Here is a 22,196-nt window from a genome sequence, read left to right as displayed (position 1 = left end):
GCGCCATTGCACTCCAGCCTGGGTAACAAGAGCGAAGCTCCGTCTCCAAAAAAAAAAAAAAAAATAGAATTCTGGAAATGACAATCATTGAAGTAGTGTGTTACTCAGCAATAGATTACATCAATCTGAAGAAAAAAATTACTGTCGAGTTACCTTTGTCAGAAAGAGACAAAGAATTGGGACCTGTGAAAGGGCCATCCCTCTGGAAGGTTAATTGGGAAAAACTTTTTCATGTTACCAAGGGCGGCCTCCAGGAGCCTGCTGATGCGTTTCTCAACAGAAAGGGGACTGTCCCGAGGCAGGGATAGGATCTTGGGAAGCAAACGTACCTCTTGCCCATCTCCACTTCTTTCTGACTGCTGGTATTCCAGGGTCAGAGTCACGATTAGGCATGTCATGTCCCCTTCTTAGCCTTCCTCCTAAGAGGCTTGGGGGAACCAGCAACCAGCCCCACTCTGCTCCTCAGGTGGGCTTTGCTGCCTGCTGCCAGGAGCCCTCTTGTGGACAGAGCTGGACTTTCCCCGGTGTTGCCTCCATCCCTGAGCCAGATTCCTTTCCAGACTACACACCAGCCACTTTTCCTTTCCCTTCGCATCAGCCTTTTCTCAGGCTGCCTCTCCACTCATGAGTTAACATTCTCTGGGTTCCTCCTAGGGAGTTCCAGAATCGGGGCTCAGCCTCCCCGCCTTCCGAGGGCTGGCTCACCCGGCCCCTCACACCGGGCTCATCCTTGCTGCCCTGTCTGCCATTTTGCAGGCCCCGAGGCCTGCATCTATCGTTCCTTCTTAATGGTGTAGCTGCCTCTGCCTCCTCCAGCCGGGGCTGGTTTCTGCTCCCAGAAGTTGCCCTCTCCCAGCACCGTTCACTCCCAGCAACAGCTAGCAGCGGTTGGTGCCAGGGAGTGGATCCCTCCTGCGTGACCCAGAGCAAGGCACCTACTCACTGAGCTTGTTCTTCTGTAAGCTGGGGATGCGAACGATGCCTATACCTCTGGGGTGTTGCGAGGGTAAAATGCAATCAACATGGGCGTAGCCCCTAGCACAAGGCCTGTAAACACCCATGGTGCGCCTGTAAACTGGTTGCTGCCATAACCTGTTTCTCTCCCCACCAATGTGCAATGTGGTTTCCTTGAAACCACGTTGTGCCCAGCACTCTGTGGAACCTGGTGTCCTGCTCAAGTCTTATGTTTCAACAAAGCCTTTTTGAAGACCACCTAATTCTCAGTCCCTTCCTTTCAGCCCATCAGAGGCTGTGTTAAGGGGACTTGTTAGGAGAGCCACAGGGCACTGGCCACCATCTAGACTATTGCTGTCTCCAGCCTGGCCTGGCACTGGGCCAGTCCCTGGGACAGGTTTGAATATGTACAGGTGAGTCACAGGTGCAGGTGTGAGGGAGGGGAGAAGGCAGGTGCAGAGTGGGTGGAAGGATGGGGGGGTGGCAGCTGGCCCAGGAGCCCAGAACTCTCCTGGCTTCAGGGATCTGCCTGCCTTTGACTGGGTGCTATCACCAGCCCTGGACATTTGATCATCCCAGCACCTGCTATAAAGCAGGTGCCCAGTGGCTGTCGAAAGGAGCTGAAGAGCCACCAAGAGCAGGATTGGGAAAGGCGCCCCAGTGCAATGGCACACACCTGCTCCTCACAGCACAAGCATTTCTGCAGTGGACAGGAGTGGCTTGTGACAAAGGCCACAGACATGGTGACTGGATTGCAAATGGCCCAGTGCAGCCAGAGTGTAATTTGGGAAGAGGAGGCTGCACAAATTGGGAGTAGAGTTCTATTGCTAAGGGCCTCAAATGCCAGGACATGAAATTATGACCTTGATGCTGAATGTACCTCTCTGGCCATTGAAGGGTCTTGGCCAGAGAGGTGCATTTTTCAAAATGGCAAAGTTCTGAAAGCCCCCTCTGGCTGTGTCTACAGGGAGTGGACAGGGGATGGGAGCCAGGTGAAGAAGTTGCTGCAGTCTTCCAGGCCTGAGAGGACAGTGGCCCTGACCTGCGGTATGGCAAGGCGCAGCAGTGGGGATGACAGGCTGCAGATGAGGTGGGTTTGTGAGCTCGACAGACCACGTAGAGGCTTGAGGGTTTCCTCCGGTCCCCACAGCCCCAGCCCAGCCATCTGTTCTGTGGCTGCAGCTCCAGCCCTGTACATGCTCAGCTCCACCCCAACCCATGTCCATCACCACTGTCTGGCACCCTCCTGTCTCCCTGTCACCTGCAAGACGACATTCCACTCCCACGCACCTGGCCTCCTCAGCTCTCACACTCCAAGGTTCCTTTCTGCCCTCGCACTTGCCCGGGGCCCTCTGCTCACCTTTCACAGCCCAAACCACTGTCCTAAGAGGCCCCTGACCCTGCTGGGCGTCCCCACCCACAGTGCCCTCCCCTGCAGCTCCAGCCTTCAGGAGGGAGGGAGAAAAAAGCCTTTCTTACTAAAAATCCTAATAAAGAGGTGTCAACCTTCAGAACTTCACTACAGGAAGCAGGCAGGATGCCCAGGGCACAAAAATTAAGGAGGCACCCACTGCAAAGGAGTCAGCCTGAGGGCTTGGGCATCTGTTTAAAGAAGGCAGTGGGCTGGGTGCAGTGGCTCATGCCTGTAATCCTGGTAATTTGGGAAGCCAAGGTGGGGAGATCACTTGAGGGCAGGAGTTCAAGACCAGCCTGACCAATGGTGAAAGCCCGTCTCTACTAAAAATACAAAAAAATTAGCCCAGTGTAAAAATACAAAAAAAATCCACCAGGAGAGCTCTCCTCCTCGGGGCCCACGTGCCATCTCTTCTGTCTGGAAAACTGACACCAATGCTCCCAGGCCAGGTCAAATGCCATCCTATGCTCCTGTGGTGCCAAGCCTTCTCTTTAGAGCAGCTGGTTAGATGTCCCTGTCAGTCACCTCCCTTCCATGCCCTCAGTAATGGAGAGGGGCAGGAGGATATCCCCAGGGGCTGGTATGACTGATCAGCCACTGTCCACCCAGAACCACTCTATGTAAGTGGCAATGACAGGTCCAGCTTGGTGGAAGGACAGGTGTTCCCACAGGAGTGTGGCCAAGCAATCTGGGCCCGGAGGCAGCTCCGGGTGAAGCTAGAGCCCCTGCAAACCCCGCAGGGCCCATGTCACTCAGGCAGGACCCACCACCAGGTGTGTCAGGGTTGGGGACACTGAAGTGAGAAACCTGCATCAGCTCCTGTGAGCATCCACTCTGCAAGCGTGAGGGCAGGAGGTGGGAACCGGGGACTTCCAGAGAGAGGTGTCCCGCCTGGAGCTTCTGGCCTGGGAGGCGCACAGTCCCACGGCCCAGCCCTGTGAGAGACAGGAGGCGACGCTGGAGGGGACTAATGCCTTTATTGCCTCTGTGTGGGGCTCCCAGCCTGGGGTTCAGAGGCCTCTGGGGGCAACAGGTGACCCTGGGCCCAAATTATTGCTACTTGGCAAGGTCACCTTTGGGCTTCCCATAGTGCCCTGAGAATGGGTGGGTGAGGGCATGCAAATGATATGCAAATAGCATGCAAATCAACCCAGAGGCCTCTGGCACATCCATGGGTGATGGAAGAGTCAAGAGCCTGGTGGCCTGGGAGGGTGACGGGGCACCAGGTCTGGCCCAGCCTCAGGAGGCAAGGTTTGAGGGGTTGGGGGGTCCCTGAGCATCAGCCTTGCTTCTGCTGCTGCCTGGGGAGGAGCAGAAGCCTGGCCCCAAGACAGCAGAAGGAAAGCAGGATCCTCACTAGGCAGCCAGAGGGCCCAAGGCCCACCCAGAGAGGGATGGGACCTGCCCTGGGTCGCTCGGCCAGGCAGGGACAGCAGGGACCAGAATCCAGGCCTCCTGAGCCAGGTGGAAGCCCACGCAGTTTGGAGGCTGAAGTGACAAACAATAAAATATATGGATAAATAAATCAATAAATAAAAAGCAAGCAGCCCAGTCCCTGATCCCTGGGCTGAGCCCCTCCACCAGGCTCAGGTCCAGGAGGAGGCAGGCCTGGTCTTTGTGCTGGGCTGGCCGGTCCAGAAGACTCCAGAGGGAGGCAGGCAGCGCCCTGGGGTCCTCAGCGTGAGCGGGTCTGGCTCAGTTATTATTCATTATCCACCAGGAGGCTGGGGGACAGAGGCGGGGGTCAGGAGGCCTCAGGAGCCCACTGCCCCTCCTGGCCACAGGGAGTGGGGAGCCACCACGCACCTGGGAAGAACACAGTGGTGAGGGTGTCTGGGGCCCGCAGGTGGTCGATGAGGACGCGCTGGAAGGCCTTGCTGCAGGGCGACTGCTGGTGCCTGTGGAGGAACCCAGGCTGCCTCGACCTCGGTCTCCCCACTCCCGCCCCTGCCCTGCTGCCAGGATCAGACCCCGGCCCTCCTCACGCTGCCTCTGTAGCCTCAGTCCTCTCCTCTGTGACACGGGGATGCTGTGCAGGTGGAATGGACACTGCACAAGGTGCTTGGCATAGGATGTGGCCCACAGTGACAACTGTGTACTCACTGAGTGCCTGTACTGTATTCAGGTCTTCCCAGTCACCTCCTTTAGCCCACAGGAGGTGGAACTGTTACCACCTCCATTTTGGTAAGGACTTGGGGGCTCAGGCAGGTAGGGTCACTCATCTGAGGTCACAGAGCCGGTGAGCAGGATTGGAACCCTGGCCTGACTCACTTCAGGGCCACACTCCACAGTGTTACTGGCCAGACTGGCACTCATACCTTCTCCAGGAGGCCTCGTCCTGCCAGAACTCATACAGGGTGAAGGAGGCACCGTCCGGCATCCTCTGGGCAGACACACTGCGGGGCCAAAGAGATAGCCAGGGCAGGGCTGCCACCACCTCTGCCCACCTCTGCCAGGGGTCTCATGGGAGCCCTGGCCCTGGATGGCCAGCCCAAGCACCCCTCTCCTCACCCCCTCCCCACCTCCAGCTGGGCACTCACTGCAGACAATGGCTCTGGGCCGCTGTGAAGTCCACATAGCAGCACAGGGCTCGGTGGAAGTCCTGCAGGGCTTCCTCTGCCACCTGGACCTGCCTCTGGACCACAAGGATGTGCTGGTGGGAGAGGCAGCCAGTCAGCCAGGGCCGGGGCGGGACTGGGTGCAGGGAAGGGACTGACTGTGGCCTCCAGGAGGTCCCCTGCAGCTGTCACCCAGGCTGGAGTGCAGTGGTGTGTGGGATCATGGCTCACTGCAGCCTCTACCTCCCAGGCTCAGGCAATCCTGCCACCTTGGCCTCCCAAGGTGCTGGAATTACAGGCATGAGTCACCAACCTGCCCCCCAGCCTCGCTGACTCCATCCTCCTCTGTCTTCAAGGGTGCTGCTTGACCCAGCCACTGTCCCTCCCTCCTGCAGTATGCTACCACTTCCTTCTGCCCTCCAGCTTCACGGCCACAGACCTGGCTTTCAGAAATGCTGATGGGGAACCAAAGCCCAGAGAGGGGCAGCAGTTCCTGCAGGGTCTCAGAACCCGGCACCTGCCTGGCAGGTCTGGGAGAGGGGCATGTGAGCACCGTAGAGGGTGGGCGGGCAGATGGCTCCATGAACCCCCACTTCATGAGCACCCCCAGACCCTGCCATTCAGCTGCTGGCCCCTCTCCTGGGCTCACCGAGTCAGGCCCCTTGGCCAGGTCCTCTTCATGCAGTGGTTCCAGGCGGGGGGCCTGTGAGGGCACAGAGTGTGGGCCGGGCCTCCAGAGTGGCCCTGGCTCAGGCAGATACCAGGAGGGTCCTCCCTCGTGGGGCCCTGGGCCCGCAGCTCTCACCTTGCATTCGAGCTGGTCAATGAGCTCCTGGAGGCGGTTCACCTGGAGCCGCCACTGCATCTCGGCCTCTGAGCTGAGCCCTGTGGGTGGGACCCATGCAGGGTCAGGCAGGGGCCCAGGACGTTCTTGGGATGAAGTGAGGGGCAGCAGAGGAGCAGACCCTGGTGGAATCAGGGATGTGGTGCCTGCCTCACCCAGGCCTCCCACCCCACCCCAGGTACACCTGTGTCAGAAGAGCCAGGGGACCAGGTGGATGACCGGCTGACGCTCTTCAGGGCCCGGCGCCCCGCCCGCCGGCTGCTGTGGGGCCAGCTCTGTGCCTCCACACTCTCTGCATCTGACCTATAGGAAGTAAGGCTCACAGGGCTGAAGACTAGGGCCCCAGGACAGGACAGGCCTGGGTGGGGTAGACAGGCCTCCTGGGATTCCAAGGCCGAGCCCCAAAACCAGTCTCATCTCACCCTGTTATGGCTTCCCCACCAGGATGCTAGGACTGTGGGGATTTGGAATGGGGGTCACAGTGGGCGCTTGTGCACTGGCCCCATGGGTCGGCAGGGCCCTTACATACCGCCAGCCACGGGCCTGGGCCTCCAGGGTATCTGATGCCCCCTCCAGCGAGCTCTGCAGGGCTTGCAGCTGGCTCACTGTCTCCCGAAGCAGGAATCGCGTCACAAATTGGTCCACCTTGGAGGCCTGCTCATACTCCTGCGGGCCAAGGGGGCACGGTCAGCATCTCCTAGCCTGGGCATTGATTTCTGAGTGGGTCCTCTGCCTCTTGCTCATCAGACCAGGGGCATGCAAACCTGGCATAGGCAGGAGGAGGGCACTGAGATCAGATGGGTAGGGAGGCCTGGATCCCTCCTTGTCCGGGCCTGGCCTCCTCCAGAGGGGTGTGAGGCCAACTCACAGGAGGCATCTGCCTGCCGGCGTGCCTGGCTTTTCTGGACCTCATGGCCCCTTCTCTGTCAGGGCTACCACCTTTAGCACTGTCATGGAGCTGTTACAGGGTATCCAAAGGCCAATTTTGACACATGAGGCAAAATGATGGCCTGATGCGGCCACAGACTCATAATCTATGTATTCACTCATTCATTCATTCACTCATGCACACAACAAACACTGAGCGCTCTTTACTAGGAGCTGCCGATAAAAGACAATCAGGTTGCCATCCTCACTTACACACACACACACACACACACACACACACACCCCAGCACTGACCCCAACCAACACCGTCAGCCTCCTCCCAGCCCTTCCCAGAGTGGCACAGAGGCAGAGAGGCTGCCCACATGCTAGGCCCTGCATGGCCCATCATGGGATTCCATGGCTCCTCCACTACCTGCACTTGCTGGAGCTTCCAATTCCTCATCTCTCAAACAGGAAGGATGAAACTCAGCACATGGAGCTGCAAGAAGCTCCCGGGAGTGAATTCCTGCACAGAACTCAGCCCAGGGTCTGGCCCGCAAGCTCTCGATGCCAGACCTGCCAGCCGTCTATGGTCAAGTGTAATACACTAAGGAGCCTGCCCACTTGTACACCCAGGAGTCACAAACACCTGAGAATTGCCTAACCCCACCATGTGCGTGTGCGCACGCGCGCACACACACACACACACACACACACACACACACGAGGCCAGGGTGGGAGTCCTAGGGAGCTGTGGTCCAGGTGCTTGCCCTCTCCAAGGGGACTCCAGAGGCCTATCCATCAGAGACTTCATCTGCCATGATCTGCGTCAGCTCAGCTGTCAGATGGGACCTCTCGGGCCGTGCTTATGAGCTGGGAGACAGGGACAGAGAAGAGGCTGGGTCTTTTCATTCTCAGGCCAAGATTTCTATCTCCATGAAATCTTTCCAAAAAAAAGATCCCTTTCAAGTATTTGAGATTAGTTTCTGTTGCTTGCAACCAGAGAACTGACAGAAGCACCCACTCAGAGCCAGACACTATTCTAAGAATTTCATTTAGTCTTTTTTGTTTTTCTGGGTTTTTTTTGTTTGTTTTTTTTTTGAGACAGAGTCTCACTCCGTCACCAGGCGCCAGGCTGCAGTGCAGTGGCGCGACTTGGCTCACTGCAACCTCCGCCTCCCGGGTTCAAGCAATTCTTCTGCCTCAGCCTCCCGAGTAGCTGGGACCACAGGCGCACGCCACCACGCCCAGCTAATTTTTTTGTATTTTTAGTAGAGACGGGGTTTCACCATGTTGGCCAGGATGGTCTTGATCTCTTGAACTTGTGATCCGCCCGCCTTGGCCTCCCAAAATGTTGGGATTACAGGCGTGAGCCACCGTGCCCGGCCATTTTTCTGTTTTTTTGAGAAGGAGTTGCACTCTTGTTGCCCAGGCTGGAGTGCAATGGCGCCATCTCAGCTCGCCACAACCTCCTCCTCCTGGGTGCAAGTGATTCTCCTGCCTCAACCTCCCAAGTAGCTGGGACTACAGGCATGCACCACCACACCTGGCTAATTTTGTATTTTCAGTAGAGATGGGGTTTCTCCATGTTGGTCAAGCTGGTCTCAAACTCCTGACCTCAGGTGATCAGTCTGGCTTGGCCTCCCAAAGTGCTGAGATTATAGGCATGAGCCACCATGCCCTGCCTAGTCTTTTGTTTTTTTCGAGACAGAGTCTCACTCTGTCACCCAGGCTAGAGTACAGTGGCGTGATCTTGGCTCACTACAACCTCTGCCTCCCAGGTTCAAGCAATTCTCCTGCCCCAACCTCTCAAGCAGCTGCACCACACCTGGCTAATGTTTATATTTTCAGTAAAGACAGGATTTCACTGTGTTGTTCAGCCTGGTCTTGAACTCTTGACCTCAGGTGATCCACCTGCTTTGGCCTCCCAATGTGCTGGGACTACAGGCATGAGCCACTACGCTGGGCCTAATTTAACCTTTGTAACAATTTACAGGAACCATAATTGACCCCATTTTGCAGATGAGAAAACTAAGGCCCAGATAGGTTGATTACCTGGGCTAAGGTCACACAGCAAGTTAGTGGCAGGGCCAAAAATCATATCTAAACCACAGAAATCCCCCTCTACTGGCCACTCAGCACTTTACATGCATTGCCTCATTTACGATCATTAGCCATTTTAAAGCTGAGAAACCAAGGCTAGAAGTAACAGAGTGAATACAGCCCAGATCTACCTGTGGGCCCTGGGAAGCTGTGCTCAGAGCCTGCAATTGGTGAGGTCGGCTCATGAGGTCACAATGTGGCCAAGACTCAGGGGGCAGAGCAGACAGAGTGTGGGCCACGGTCCCCAGTGGTGACGAGCCCCACCATGGGAAACAATGGATCGCACAAAAGGACCAAAGCACCCAAGCAGGCCCGCAAGGAGAGGCCAAGTGACATGGACAAGGCCTGGTGGAGACAGTGCCTCAGCCACCTGACTCGGAAGAAGCCAGCTGTGAGTGTGGGGGATGGGAAGCAGGGCTAGGGAGACCCATGGGAGTCAGGGGAAGCTGGACAGGTGGGTGGGAAGGGATGCTGAGAGCCTAGGCCTTGTGTGAAGTCCTAGGGGGTGAAGGAGGAAATGGAAAATCTCTCCCAAGGATGAGGATCCCAGGAGCCCACATAGGTGTAGACAGGGGTCCTTTCAAGGTGGCTCACGCCTGTAATCCCGACACTTTGGGAGGGCAAGGTGGATGGATCACTTGAGCCCAAGAGTTTGAGACTAGCCTAGGTGACATAGGGAGGCCCCATCTCTACAAAAATTTAAAAATTAGCTGGGTGTGGTAGCAAATGCTCACCGTCCCAGCCACTCAGAAGATTGAGGTAGACTGCTTGAGCTCAGGAGGTCGGGGATGCAGTGAGCCATGACACCACCACTGCACTCCAGCCTGGAGAACACAGCAAGACCCTGTTTGACTCAGTCTTATTAAAAAAAAAAAAAAAAGGAGGGCAGAGATGCCAGAACTAGAAGGTGGATGAGACTTGAGGGCCCAGGGGGGTGAGTGTGAGTGGGATTCTCTCCCAACCCTGGACAAACAGGCGGAGGTCCCAACAAGGACAATCAGTCCTAGTTGGTACTACTGAAGCTAGGGGCAGGGGGAATCCCCTTGCGTCCTCTCGCCAGCTCCTAGACTCAAAAGTTCCCTGCCTCCCTCTCAAATCAGCAGAGACTCTGGACCAGGCGGGGGTAGGGGGTGCTGAGAGCCCCTGACATAGAGCTTAGAAGGAATCTCATAAACCTGGTCTCAGGAAGTCAGCCTGGGATGGATGATGGTTTCCAGAGGGAGGCAGAGTCCGGGGCGCCTAGCAGGGAAAGGCAGGCATCCCCGGGGCCTGAATTGGACAGGGGTCCCCTCCAGCCCTGTGCATGGGCGGATAACAGCACCCGGGTGGATGAGGGTCCCAGGAGAAGGGCGGGGCGGCCCCGGGTCGTGGGTTCAGCCCCGGCGCGCTCTCCCTCCTCACACCACTGCTCCACCCCCAGACCAGGATCGTGCTGCTTCTCCCCTTAGACAAGCGGCAGCCGCTGGCCGAGGCTGGGCGACCGGGTGACGACGAATCAGGCAGTGGGCTAGGCTCCCCGGCGGCGCCCAGGCTGCGCGGAGCGGGAGAAGGCGGCGAGGGCGAGCTGAAGATGCCGGTGCTGCTGCTGTTACGGCGGGAGGCGCGGCGGCCGGAAGAGGGCGTGGCCGGTGCGTTGGGCGCGGGCGGGGCCGGGGCCCGGGGCGGGGCCGCGCTGAGCTGGCCGCGGCTGCACCCGTGCCTGCGGTCCCCGGGCAAAGCGCCCGGCAAGGCCGGCCCCGCCCAAGAGGAGCCGCACAAACGGCACCGCTGCCGTCGCTCACGGCTCTAAGCCCCTGACCCTCCAATAAAGAGCTTGTGGCAACCCTGGCGCCTGTGAACCCTGTTGGAGGCGTCCGGGCGCAGAGTCGGGTTGGGCAAAGCGGAGGCTGGAAGCCGCACCGGGGTGAACGAGGCGAGGCGTATTGAGGGCAGAGCCACCGCCACGGTCTGGAGCCAAGGCTGTCTTTTGCTTTCTCCTCCCTTGTGCCAAGAGTCAGAACACAACCCCACACCTTGCTACAGCGGTGAGAGGCAGTTCCCTTCCCCCAACACTCCAAACCCAGTCACATCCCGCCCAGTGTGCAGACTCGAGGTGGGCTTGGACAAACCCAGGCGTGGCCACGCTATCTGTTTCCAGCAAAGCCTGCATCTCCCCCAGCATCCAGAAATCCCTCTTAGGCAGAGGGAGGGTCCCAGACCAACAGGCACCATCCTAGAAGGATAGCCAGGACACCACAGTCAGCTGGGGCAAGGCCTGAGACGTGGATTCTGCTGTGGACGCACCCAGGACAGGCTAGAAACCCTGGGCCTCTGGCCCCTCATGCCCACACATTGTGTTTGGTAACCCCAAAACACTCAGCCCCCCAATCGTCCCTAAGGCACCTCTGTCTCCCAACCTACCCTGTCCCATCTCCTTTCCCACAAGACAAAGCCTTCTTCCAAACCATTCATCTGTCTAGGGCAGCCCACTCCCCTGCTCATCAGCTTTCAACAGGTCTCTTACCTACAGGGAAAAAGCCCCCAGCCTCAGCCTCACTCCCCAAATCACTTAAAAGAGGCCCTGCCACTTTCTGCGGCCTGGATCCTGCTACTTCTCACTTCTCTGGGTCCCAAATCCAGCTCCACACCTCAGTGCCATCCCCAGCCTGCCGAACTTGCAGCCTGCCTTCCTGCCACACACTGGCAACCAACCTCAGGATGCCTTCTTGTGGGGGCAGATGCAGCAGGACTGGAGGTCCCAGCTCACTAGAGCCACCAGCTCAGCCTCTGCTGTCACCGTCACTTTGATGAACATCTCCTCCACCTTGCCTGCACCAGGCTGAAGACTATGGCATCGCTCCTGCTAATTGTGAGAACTGACTCTTCCCTACCACCCACATGGTTACAATCAGGGTAACCACATTCTTCCATGGAGCGGCACATCCTACCCATACAGTAATTGGCCCAAGCTGGCCCTGTCAGCCCCTCCCCCTAGGACTGTCATTCAGGAGCCGTAAGAGACCATGTTCTCTACTTGAACATGCACAGGATAAAGCCAATCTTCAGAATAGAAACACAATACAAAGACAGTGCACAACATCCTGAGTTTCTAACAGCCCTGAGGTCAGACCCTATTTCTGAAACCTGACTTCACTGTTGCCCTTGGTATCCAAAACATATAAGATCCTTGTAATAAAGTCCCTATTTTTGGCTTACATTCACCTGAGTCTTCTACTTGCAACCAAATTGGTCCTGAAGAGAATAATGACGCTTTGCAGAAACAAGAAGTGGCCTCTTTCCTGTGTGTGGGGATTATTACTACCCTTTGGAGGAGAAAACCAAGCCCAGAGAAAGATCAAGACTTGCTTAGGACTGCATAGTAAGTCAGCCTCAGAACTGAGTCTCACTGGGTATGGTGGCTCACACCTGTAATCCCAGCACTTTGGGAGGCTGAGGCAGGTGGGTCACCTGAGATCCTGATTCGAGATCAGCCTGGCCAACATGGTGAAGCCCCATCTAGGTGGCTTGCGCTTGTAATCCCAGCTACTCAGGAGGCTGAGGCAGGAGAATCACTTGAACCCAGGAGGCAGGGATTGCACTGAGCCGAGTTTGCACCACTGCATTCCCAGCCTGGGCAGACTCCGTCTCAAAAGAAAAAAAAGAACTGAGTCTCAAACTCAGGTCCACGTGACTCCATCTGCGGAAACCCCTGATGGTAGGGCCAGAGTCTCTCCTGGCTTTTCAGAGCTGTAGATCTGTGACTAAAAGCTTTTTCTTTGGTGCTGGAAGGGTAGGGGCCACACATCTGGCCAGAGTACATCAGATAATTCTAAGTGATGTGGGAAAGGAAATCAGACTAATTGTGCTGGGCTGCTGAAGCCAGGCCCCTGGATGCCAAAATCACTGCCCTTGGCCCTCCCCAGGAGAGAAGATGGGTCCAGGGAGTTGTCATTAGGGTAGGGGGCTGCATAAGTGCAACGGCTGCTGAGGAGTGAGCTCACAATGAGCCCAATCCAAGTTCCTTTTGGCCTTCTGACCTGCCCCACCCACTCCACAACCAGGAACTTCCGTCAAGCCCAGGTGAGAGGTGCCAGGAGGCTGCCTGGGTCCCCAACCGGGATATATGTCCAAATGGCCTTGCCACAGGAACTCTTTACCCTCAAAGCTCTGCTCCTCCTGGAGGCTTCTTAGACTCTAAAAGATCAGTCCTAGCCATCTTGTCAGCCATCTCAGCAAGGGCTGACTGGGCTGAACAGCAAAGCAGAGGCGAGTCCTAAGAGTGTGGGGCCCAGTGCTAGGTGTGGAGCCTGGAGCCCGGCACCAGAGGAAGAGGAGATGGAGACATGCAGCTGGAACCCAGCCAGAGCCGAGACTGAGGCCTGAACTAGGGGCGGGGTCTCAGGCGTAGGCAAGTGCCACGAGCTTTAAAGGAGGCAAACGGCAAGGACAGAAGAGGCGGGGGCTTTCCAACCAGAGGGCGGAGCGAAAAGCTGAGAGGAGTAGTGATCTGACCCAGAAGAGGAGGAACTTAGGCCCCGGAGGCGGAGCCAGGGGCTGAAGGGGACCACTCTCTAGGACAGAGTCCGGTGGCATGGAAAGGTGGGGCTGAGCCCGAAGGTGTCGTCTGTGTCTGGGAGCCTTCGTGTGCACCGGCTGTCCCCAATGGGCCGTGTCGCGGTGGTGGTGGACCAGGGCTCAGGCTTCACCAAGGCGGGCTTTGCGGGCGAGAACCAGCCGCGCATAGTGCTGAAGAGCTCCAGCCTGGTGCCCAGCTGGGATCGGCCGGTGCTGCCCGGCGTGCCGGGCTGCGAGCTGGCGGGCGGCGTGGCGCGGGCGCACCCCATCAAGCACGGTGTGGTGGTGGACTGGGAGGCGCTGGAAGGGCTGTGGGAGCGCCTGCTGGTGGGCGGCCTGCGGGTGTGCCCGGAGCAGTGGCCCGTGCTGGTGAGCGACTCGCCGTCGGCACCGCCCGCGGGCCGCGAAAGGGTAGCGGAGCTGCTGTTCGAGACCCTGGCAGTGCCCGCATGCCACATGGCCAGCACCGCGTTGCTGGCGCTCTGCTCCACTGGCGTGTTCAGTGGGCTGGCCGTGGAGGCGGGCGCGGGCGTGTGCCATGCCACGCCCATCTACGCAGGTCACTCATGGCACCAGGCCACTTTCCGGCTGAACGTGGCGGGCAGCACCCTGTCACGCTATCTACGGGACCTGCTGGTGGCGGCGGACCCTGATCTCTCGCAGCAGGCCCTGCCCCGCAAGGCCATCACACATCTCAAGAAGCGCAGCTGCTATGTGTCCCTGGATTTCGAGGGCGACCTCCGCAACCCCGCCCGCCACCATCCGGCCAGTTTCAGCATGGGTAACGGGTGCTGCATCTGCCTCAGCAGCGAGCGCTTCCGCTGTCCCGAACCCATCTTCCAGCCGGGCCTGCTGGGCCAAGATGAGCCGGGGCTGCCTGCGCTGGCCTTCCGGGCGCTGCAGAAAATGCCCAAAATGCTGCGGACACGGCTGGCAGACACCGTGGTGCTGGCCGGCGGCTCCACGCTATTTCCTGGCTTCGCCGAACGCCTGGACAAGGAGCTGGAGGCGCAGTGCCGGCGACACGGCTACGCGGCCCTGCGGCCCCACCTGGTGGCCAAGCATGGGCGTGGCATGGCTGTGTGGACTGGCGGCTCCATGGTGGCCTCGCTGCACTCCTTCCAGCGCCGCTGGATAACCCGGGCCATGTACCAGGAGTGTGGCTCCAGGCTGCTGTACGATGTATTCAACTGAGTCAGGCTGGACTGGGGGTAGGGGGGTACCGCGGTGGAGGACAGCTCTCTATCTAAAGAGTCTCAAGTGTTTGGAGCTGGCAGTGTCCTCCTGAAGGTTGGCGCTGACTGGACGGGTCACCCCCATACCCTTTCCAGGCTAGGAGGTGTTTGGGACCCATGGGACCCTCATTTTGAATTGCAGTTTGAATCTTCCCCAACCACTGCCAGTTCAGAGAATGCCAGTCTAGCTGCCCACCCCCAAGCCCCACTTCATGGCAATAAAAGTGATGCCCCCACCTGTCTCCATGACACAGATATGGGAGTTCCTCCAACCTGTCGTCATGTACCGTTTGGACACATATCCCATGCCAGGCCCCAAGGGGCAAGCCTTTGAAAAGCTACTAACTCTCATGTGAAAGTCACCAGGAGGAGCCCTGTGCCTGGCTGTGTGCTCAGGTGATTGTTAACTATGAGTGCATCGGTTTCCCCTTCTGTAAAAAGTGGGGTCAGGCACAATCCCGGGCCTGCTCACTGTTCCTTCCTCACCCCCCCTATTTTTTGAGATGGAGTCTCACTCTGTCACCCAGGCTGCAGTACAGTGGTGCAATCTCAGCTCACTGCAGCCTCCAGCTCCCAGGTTCAAGTGATTCTCCTGCCTCAGCCTCTCAAGTAACTGAGATTACAGACACGCGCCACCATGCCTGGCTAATTTTTTTGTATTTTTAGTAGAGACGGGGTTTTGCCATGTTGGCCAGGCTGTTCTCGAACTCCTCACCTTGTGATTCGCCTGCTTCATCCTCCCAAAGTGCTGGGATTACAGGCGTGAGCCACCACACCCAGTCTACTCCCTCCCCCTACAAGAGCTATGGAGCAAAGGGAGGTGGCACTATTTCTTGAACACACAAAGGGAAGGGTGGCTTATTTTCTGAAGTCACCACTCAAGGGGCTCAAGCCCCGGATATCAACACTGTTTGTGCTTGTGCAGATACATGTCCATATGTGCACACAAACACATGGGTGCTCACGTACCTGCCTACTCACGTACCTGCCTACTCACGTATGTCCTCAGCCAGGCGCTGCCCTGTGAACATGTGAGCACAGCCTCCCACGCCTAGCTCAGCCCTGCATGATACCCATCACAGCTGTGACTGGCCAGTAACAAAAGCAACAGCAGCCGCTAGTATGAAGCACCTACTGTGTGCCAGACATTATTCTGGGTGCTGGAAATAGAACAACACAGACAAAAGCCCCTGCCTTCATTCTCACTCGTCACAATGATGTATGGAGGGCAGCTCTATTGTCATGATAGCTTATAGATGAAAAAACAGGCCCAGAGAGGTCAAGGGGCACAAAGTGGGAGAGCCAGGATTTGAACCCAAGCCCCTAGCTCCATAACCCTGAGTCAAGACTGTGGAGGATCCCACAGCACAGCAGACACCTGCTGCCTCACGGTGGCCCCCCACCATCAGCCACTCCACTCACCAGCTTGGTGGCATCCATGGCAGCGAGAACTGCACGGTTCAGCGATTCCAATGCAGCCAGCACGGGCCGGTAGACACCCAGGTGCTCTGAGAAGTAGTCTGTGGGCAGAAGAGGTGTTCAAGGGTTCCTGGACCCCCACCCATCTCCCTGGGATTCTGGCCCCCCAGAAATCCTCAGCAGTCAAGCAGGTCTTGTATACTGAGCCCAGCCCGACCTGTCCCATCAGGAGACCAGCAACAGCCCCTTGCCACACCTACCCTGGGACCCAGGGGCCCTGGGAGACAAGAGCTCCCATGGGCCTACTTACCACACAGTTTTTCCGTTTCTAAATTGCTGCAGGGAAAAGAGAAGGCGCTCTTCAGACCTTTAGACTTGGGCCTGGTAAACTGGGACTGATGGGGCCAATGCTCCACCTCCCACCCCACCAACTCCCAGCTCAGCCTAACAAGGAGGCCACTTCTGCTCTGCCCCAGATTAAGTTGCTCCTGTGGACAGTCCTGACAGGGTCACAGAATGGGTTCTACTGCCCCCACCAATCACTCTAAGGGCAAAGATTCAGACCCATTCTTGGCCTCCAAGAGGATCTCGGGCCAGGGGAAGACAGATGTGGACACAGGCCAGCGAGAAGTGGCCAGAGCTGCAGAGGGGAAGCCAGGTGCAGGGAAGTCCAGAGATGGCACGGGGTATTTAGTTGGTAGATCAGGGAGGGCTTCCTAGAGGAGGAGCTGCCTTAGTGAGGCCCTGAAGCACAAGGAGCTGTCTGGGGTGTCTGGCCAGTAGGGGAGCGGGAGCAGTGCAGATGAAGGTTCCAGCCCAAGTCTTAGGAGCCTAAGACTGACCCTCAGGAAATGGGAGAAGGGAAGTGGAGGGAGGAACAGCGATTCTGCATGCACATCCCTGGGAGCAGGCACGGAGAAGCGCATGCACACTCCTGCCAAGACGTGTAGATGTGGGAGCACACAAGGGGAGGTGTGTGTGTTCATGCACTGCATTCTCGGGTGGAAGCAGGCGGGGCCCAGCTGTCCCCAGGCATCCTCTGGTCCCTGCGGGAAGCGGGAATGGGGAGCTGAGCCATGGGTGATGACTCAGGCTTGGCTATTTCGGGGTCCCAGTTGGAAGCACTGTAGTGGGCAAGGCTGGAGCTGGAGAGGGGTAGGCGAGTGGGGAAAGTTGGAACCGAGCCCTGGTACCTTTCTCCCTGCCCCCTCTTCCTCATCCTACAAAAGGAATCAAGGCAGCAGAGGACACAGGGGGGTAAAGACAACCTGACCTCACATCTACCCACAGCCCCCTCTCGTACTCACTCGGTGAGGTGCCCATCAATGCCGCTGAACAGTTCCCGCAGCTCCCCCGGGCTAAGAACCCCATCGGCAAAGTAATTCTGGAATTCCTCAAATGAGAGCTTCCCATCATCTGGTGGTAGGGGAAGGACAAGGAGCAGAGGAGGTATCCCTGACCCTGACAGCACCCTGGCACCAGGTCCAGGGCGCCAAGGGCCTCATAGCATTTGACCGCCACCTAGCCAGGTGGGATGGGAATCTGAGCTCCATGGGGGACCTGACTGTTGAGGACAAAAGGACTGGGGTCCTCAAAGGTGACCGCTGAAGGCAACAGAACCTACTTTGCAGGCACCCAAGGGACAGGGCAGTATGTGCATAGCACTGGGTAGGAACTCAGTAAATGGTTGCCAAATGAAAAAACAAGCAACAGGCTAGGACCTGGCCAGAGTGTGGCAGGGCCTAGATGTCACCTGAAAGGACTTAGGGACCAGCCTCGCTGCAAGGCACAAGGAACCGCCATGCTTTGGACCCAGGACCTTCGCAGAGAAGTCAGGGGGAGGCAGATGGAATCTTCCTACTAGTTGGAGCCTCTGCAGGCAGCAGCAGGCTGGCTTAGAAGGGAATGAGCTCCCCATCACAGGGGCATGTGAGCAGAGGCTGGGAGTATTTATGTGGGACAGTCAGACATGGGATTTGGTCTGAATGATGTATGAGGCCTCTGGGCAGATGTATGAGGCCCCTGAACCAGGGGACGGTCTGAAACTCCCCAGACAGAATGACCTGGTCCAAGTGAGGGCAAGTGCCCTGATCAATGGGGTGGGACAAACAATTCCCATCAATTCGAAGAAACCCAAGGAGAAGGGGCAAGGAGTGGGAACAGGACCCCATCTCTAGGAGGAGGAAACACAAGAGGGCGTGAAGACCCAGATGAAAGGAGCCCCAGGCTGACTGCGAAGCTCAGACCCTCCACTGGCCACGCAGGGCACAGCGGGCTGCTCCAAGTCACTTGGGAGAGCAGGCTGCTGCTGGCTGGGTCACGTAGGGCTCCTGCTATAGCTTCCAAGGTTCTCCTAGACCAGGGTCTGTGACTGACCAGGACCCAAGGCAGGAGGAGCTGACTCCTGGAACCAGCTTTATCCCTGCCCAAGGCATGGGTCAGTTGTGTCCTCCACGACCTCCCTGGTCCAGACGATTGGTCACATGACAAGTTACTGAGTCCTCTAAAAACCTGAGTACTATCTCCAAAAAGACCTCATCTCCATTACCTCACTCTTCCAAGTGCCTCACACAAGGAGCCAGGGACTAAACGCTGCAAAGACCCAAGTTCAAGCCTATCAGTTAAAGGCTGTGTGACCTTAGGCAACCTGCTTCATCTCTCTGGGCCTCTGCTCCTTTGTAAAATAGGGTGAATTCCAGTCTAGTTGGTGGTTGTGAGGGCAACACGAAGCCATGTACAGGAAATGTGCACCACCGTGCCAGGGTGCTGTGTGAAAGTCAGCCTCTACCTCCAGCCTCTGGCCAAACCGCATTCCCTCCACTCTCCATCCCGCCAAACTTGGCTGAGAACAGCACTTCCTCTGGGAAGGATGCCTTGATTGATTCTCCTGTTTTAGGCCCCCAAGATTTGTTGCGACTCTAGATTTCCCACCCAACCTCCCAACTGTCCCTGGGCCTCCTGGATGCCTCCCACCCTGCCCCCCACCACGGGACCCAGGGGAAGCCACACTCACCATTCTTGTCTGCTCTGCGGAAAACCTAGAGGTAAAGGGACATGGGGGGAGCTGTGGGTGCCACCTGGGAAGCCAGAGGCCCCCACCTAACCCGACAGGGGCCCAGCTGGCCGGCCTACCCCCTGCCTCGCCTTTCCTCCTCCTCAGCCTAGTCCCAAACCCCTGCCCAGCTCAGCCCTGCAGGAGCTTTTCCTGCAAGTGGGGCACAGGAAGAGCACGCAGTGGGTGCCACCCCCGCTCACTTCTCCTGCAGGGCCTGGCCTTGTGGGGGGTGCTCCTGGCCAGCTCCCTGCGTCCCCACCTCCCACACCCAGTGCAGCCTGAGCTTTATCTGATGCATCAGCCCTGGCACAGTCCCAGCTTGAGGAAGGTTGAGGGGATGGGCCAGGTTGCAGCCCAGGAGTCCTGCACAGCCATTCTAGAACTAAGCCCCAAGCTTTGCTGTGTGGCCATGGTCTATCCCAGTTGCCCTCTCTGAGCTGTTTCCTTGCATGCTGTTGAAGACCCACAGCAGGCAGTGGCTACTCTGTCTCTGCAGGTGCCTGAGTTTCCACTGGCAGCTGGGGTTAACCCTTTCAGGGCTGGGGCCTCCTATGGGGCTGACTGTGAGGACCTTTGGCAGGCGTGTGTGTACACACACGTGCAAGTGGGAGTGGGGGTGGCAAAAGATGAGGTCGTCAGATTTCACTTAGAAGTGGAGAAGAAGAGCAACAGAGGCAGAGAGGAGCAGAGTCATGACAGGTCCCCATCCCTCTCAGTGAACTGCTTGGTCACCCCAAGCAGCCCAGCAAAGGGGAGACCGGCAGGCCTGGCAAGCAGGTTGGGCCAAGCCTGGATCGAGAGCCCCAATGAACTCCAGGTCCTGAATGCCAATCCCCTCCAGGGTCCTGTTTTCTAAGGGTCAGCAGGCTCAGGAAAGACTCTAACCTCTAGCCTAACTCAGAGAAGGTCTGCCCCAGGCTGAGGGGTACACAGCAAGCCAGGGAGGCCCAGGTGGGGTAGATGTAGATACTGGGTGCAGGGAGGGGTGCTAGGCTGGGAATGGAGATACCTGGGGTCACCCTATTGCACTCCTACCTCCATGACTGACCTGGGACATACCCCCTCAGGCCTTGGTTTTCCTACCTGGGAAGAGGGAGGGTCCAGTCCCTTCCAGCCAGGGCTGTGGTCAAGGTGCTGAGTCACTAGGGGAAGTGGGGAGGGGGCGGGAGATAGCCTTGCCCCCCTCTGGAGTTGGGGCATGAGGGGGCCAGGACAGAGCCAAGCACAGGGGTAAATGGTGGAGAAAGGGCTCAGGGCCCTGACTGGTGCCCATGGGGGCTACAAGTCCACCCATGACTTCATGGAAGGGTGACTCTGAGCAGCCCTTACCATCTGTAGAACTCTGCTGCCCTGGAGTGGGGCCTGAGGGACTCGGGGAGGAGGGGTGGCACTAGAGTCAGGAGGGAGGGGCCCCTCGTGCTTCCAGCCTCCCCTTCCCCAGTCAGCCCAGCCTGGGGCTGCTACAGAGTGGGGTACCGCTGCTGTGACTGCCGACAGCGCCCCCCCCAACACTAGATACACAGATGGGGTGAGCTGCAGGGTTTAGGGGGCAGCAAGGGCAGCGACACTGGAGCAGGGACAAGGGGAGACATGGAGAGACAGAGAGAGACAACAGGGGACACAAAGGCAGAGGGGTCCAGAGACAGAGACATCAGGGGCAGAGACGCAGAGACCCAGAGACAGCAGAGGGGCCCGAACAGCCCCAGAGGGGGAGACTGACAGAACCTCGGGCTGGAGACACCGCGAGCAGAGCCCGCGCCCACTCACGTCCTGGAAGAGCGCGTGTCCGGCGGGCTCCGCGTCGGGTGCGAGCTGGGGGCGCCGCAGGGGCTGGGGCTGGGGCTGGGGCTGGGGCGCGGGCGGCCGGAGCAGGCACACGGTGAGCAGCCCCGCGCACGCCATGGCGCCGCCGCCCGCTCGCTGGGGCTAAGCTGCGGTCGCTCCTGGCCCTGGACTCCGCCGCGGACTCGGTGGGGCAGGGGGCCGCCTCTTGGCGCCCGCGCCGGCGCCGACGCAGGGGCTGAGGCCCCGCCCCCGCCCCGCCCCCGCGGACGCCGGGTTCTCTCGCCGCAAGGTCCAACTCCAGCCCCGCGGGCCTCTGCGCTTCAGCGGCCACGGCGAGTGGGAGGTGCCCGAGGGCTCGGGCCCCGCGGCGACCGAGAGCAGAATCAAGGGGCTACGCGCCCACCCGGAGGGGAAGAGTGACCAAGTCAGTGCCGAAGAGTCAGGGTGACACGCGTGGGTAAAACCCACCAGGACTTCACCTCTCGGGGAGTCTATACTCATCTGCAAAAATGGTACTGGCAGTCACCCTATGGGATTCTTGGGACTCATTCAATGTCAAGTGTTTACAACGGAGGCTGGCTCAGAGGAAGCCCACAGATCCGTGTGGCCAACTCCCGGGCATCCCAACGCCGGCCCCCTCTGGCACTCCGCGCGGTCCTTTCCCCTCTCCTCGGCGACTCTGGCCCTCCCTTCAACTCGTTCTCCACACAGCAGCCAGGGGGAGCTTTTAAGATGCGAGAGGAGGTGTCACTAGCGACTCCTTGGCCCCTGAGTAAAGCTCAAGATTGAACGCCTAGCTCCAGCGCCACTCTGACCCTCACCTCAGGACCGCAGCCACTCTGCTTTCTCTCCGTCTTGTCCCGCTCCCTCCTGCTCAGGGCCTTTGCCCATCGTGTTCTCTGCTGGGTGTGCTTGGTGTTTTCTTACTCTGGTTAACTCCTACTTTACAACGCTCAGCTCAAGCACCACCCTTTCCAGGAAGCCTTTCCTGATTTTCTCATTTGTGCAAATCTCCTTTGGACCCTGAGAGCACCATGAAGGGAGGTAACACCTATGTCCCCAGAAATGTTAAATACCTGACACAAAACCAGTGCATGGTATTTGTTGCATGTTTACTAATGCCCAGAAACGTCTGGAAGGAAGACAGCAAACAGCACAGTGGCCTCTGGGGCTGGGGAGGAGAGGTCACTCATTACTCTGCACTTCTGGCAGCACTGAGTAGCATTCTTGGCTTTCTATAACAAAAACCTTTACTGGATCGGCTTTTGAGTTAGGACCAAAATAGCGATGAAGCTGACCTTTCTTAGAATTATAAGGCTCAAATCAAATCTGGGAGAAGGGAAGTGGAGAATGGGCATTTCCCCAGCATCCTTGGCCTTTCCCGCCCCGAACTGTTCCCAACAGAGTC

General features: G+C 58.1%; 3 protein-coding genes across 4 annotated transcripts; 2 read left to right on the top strand and 1 right to left on the bottom strand.

The window, feature by feature from the left end:
- Nucleotides 1-3,326: 3,326 nt before the first annotated feature.
- Nucleotides 3,327-20,995, bottom strand: NECAB3 (N-terminal EF-hand calcium binding protein 3). 2 transcript variants are annotated; one of them, XM_017514159.2, is made up of 13 exons: nt 20,771-20,995; nt 18,962-18,986; nt 17,256-17,364; nt 16,259-16,284; nt 15,952-16,049; nt 6,300-6,436; nt 5,955-6,073; nt 5,732-5,811; nt 5,576-5,629; nt 4,909-5,021; nt 4,687-4,764; nt 4,175-4,266; nt 3,327-4,092 (listed from the first exon to the last, which is right to left on the bottom strand). In XM_017514159.2, the coding sequence occupies exons 1-13, from the start codon at nt 20,903-20,905 to the stop codon at nt 4,064-4,066; spliced, it is 1,095 nt and encodes a 364-aa protein (XP_017369648.1). In that variant the 5' UTR covers nt 20,906-20,995; the 3' UTR covers nt 3,327-4,063. The 2 variants fall into 2 exon arrangements, with proteins under 2 accessions (XP_017369648.1, XP_017369642.1); XM_017514153.2 differs by having other exon boundaries at nt 5,576-5,811.
- On the top strand, nt 8,717-10,665 carry CUNH20orf144 (chromosome unknown C20orf144 homolog). The gene is made up of 2 exons (XM_017514186.2): nt 8,717-9,131; nt 10,161-10,665. The coding sequence occupies exons 1-2, from the start codon at nt 9,006-9,008 to the stop codon at nt 10,527-10,529; spliced, it is 495 nt and encodes a 164-aa protein (XP_017369675.1). The 5' UTR covers nt 8,717-9,005; the 3' UTR covers nt 10,530-10,665.
- ACTL10 (actin like 10) lies at nt 12,804-14,771 on the top strand. Its single transcript, XM_017514165.2, has one exon. It carries the CDS (start codon nt 13,382-13,384, stop codon nt 14,486-14,488), a length of 1,107 nt encoding a protein of 368 aa, XP_017369654.1. The 5' UTR covers nt 12,804-13,381; the 3' UTR covers nt 14,489-14,771.
- Nucleotides 20,996-22,196: the final 1,201 nt, after the last annotated feature.

This window comes from Cebus imitator, unplaced genomic scaffold (assembly GCF_001604975.1).
Source record: "Cebus imitator isolate Cc_AM_T3 unplaced genomic scaffold, Cebus_imitator-1.0 Scaffold18, whole genome shotgun sequence".
In the NCBI taxonomy this organism is placed as follows: Eukaryota; Metazoa; Chordata; class Mammalia; order Primates; family Cebidae; genus Cebus; species Cebus imitator.
This window is presented reverse-complemented; position numbering and strand designations above follow the sequence as displayed.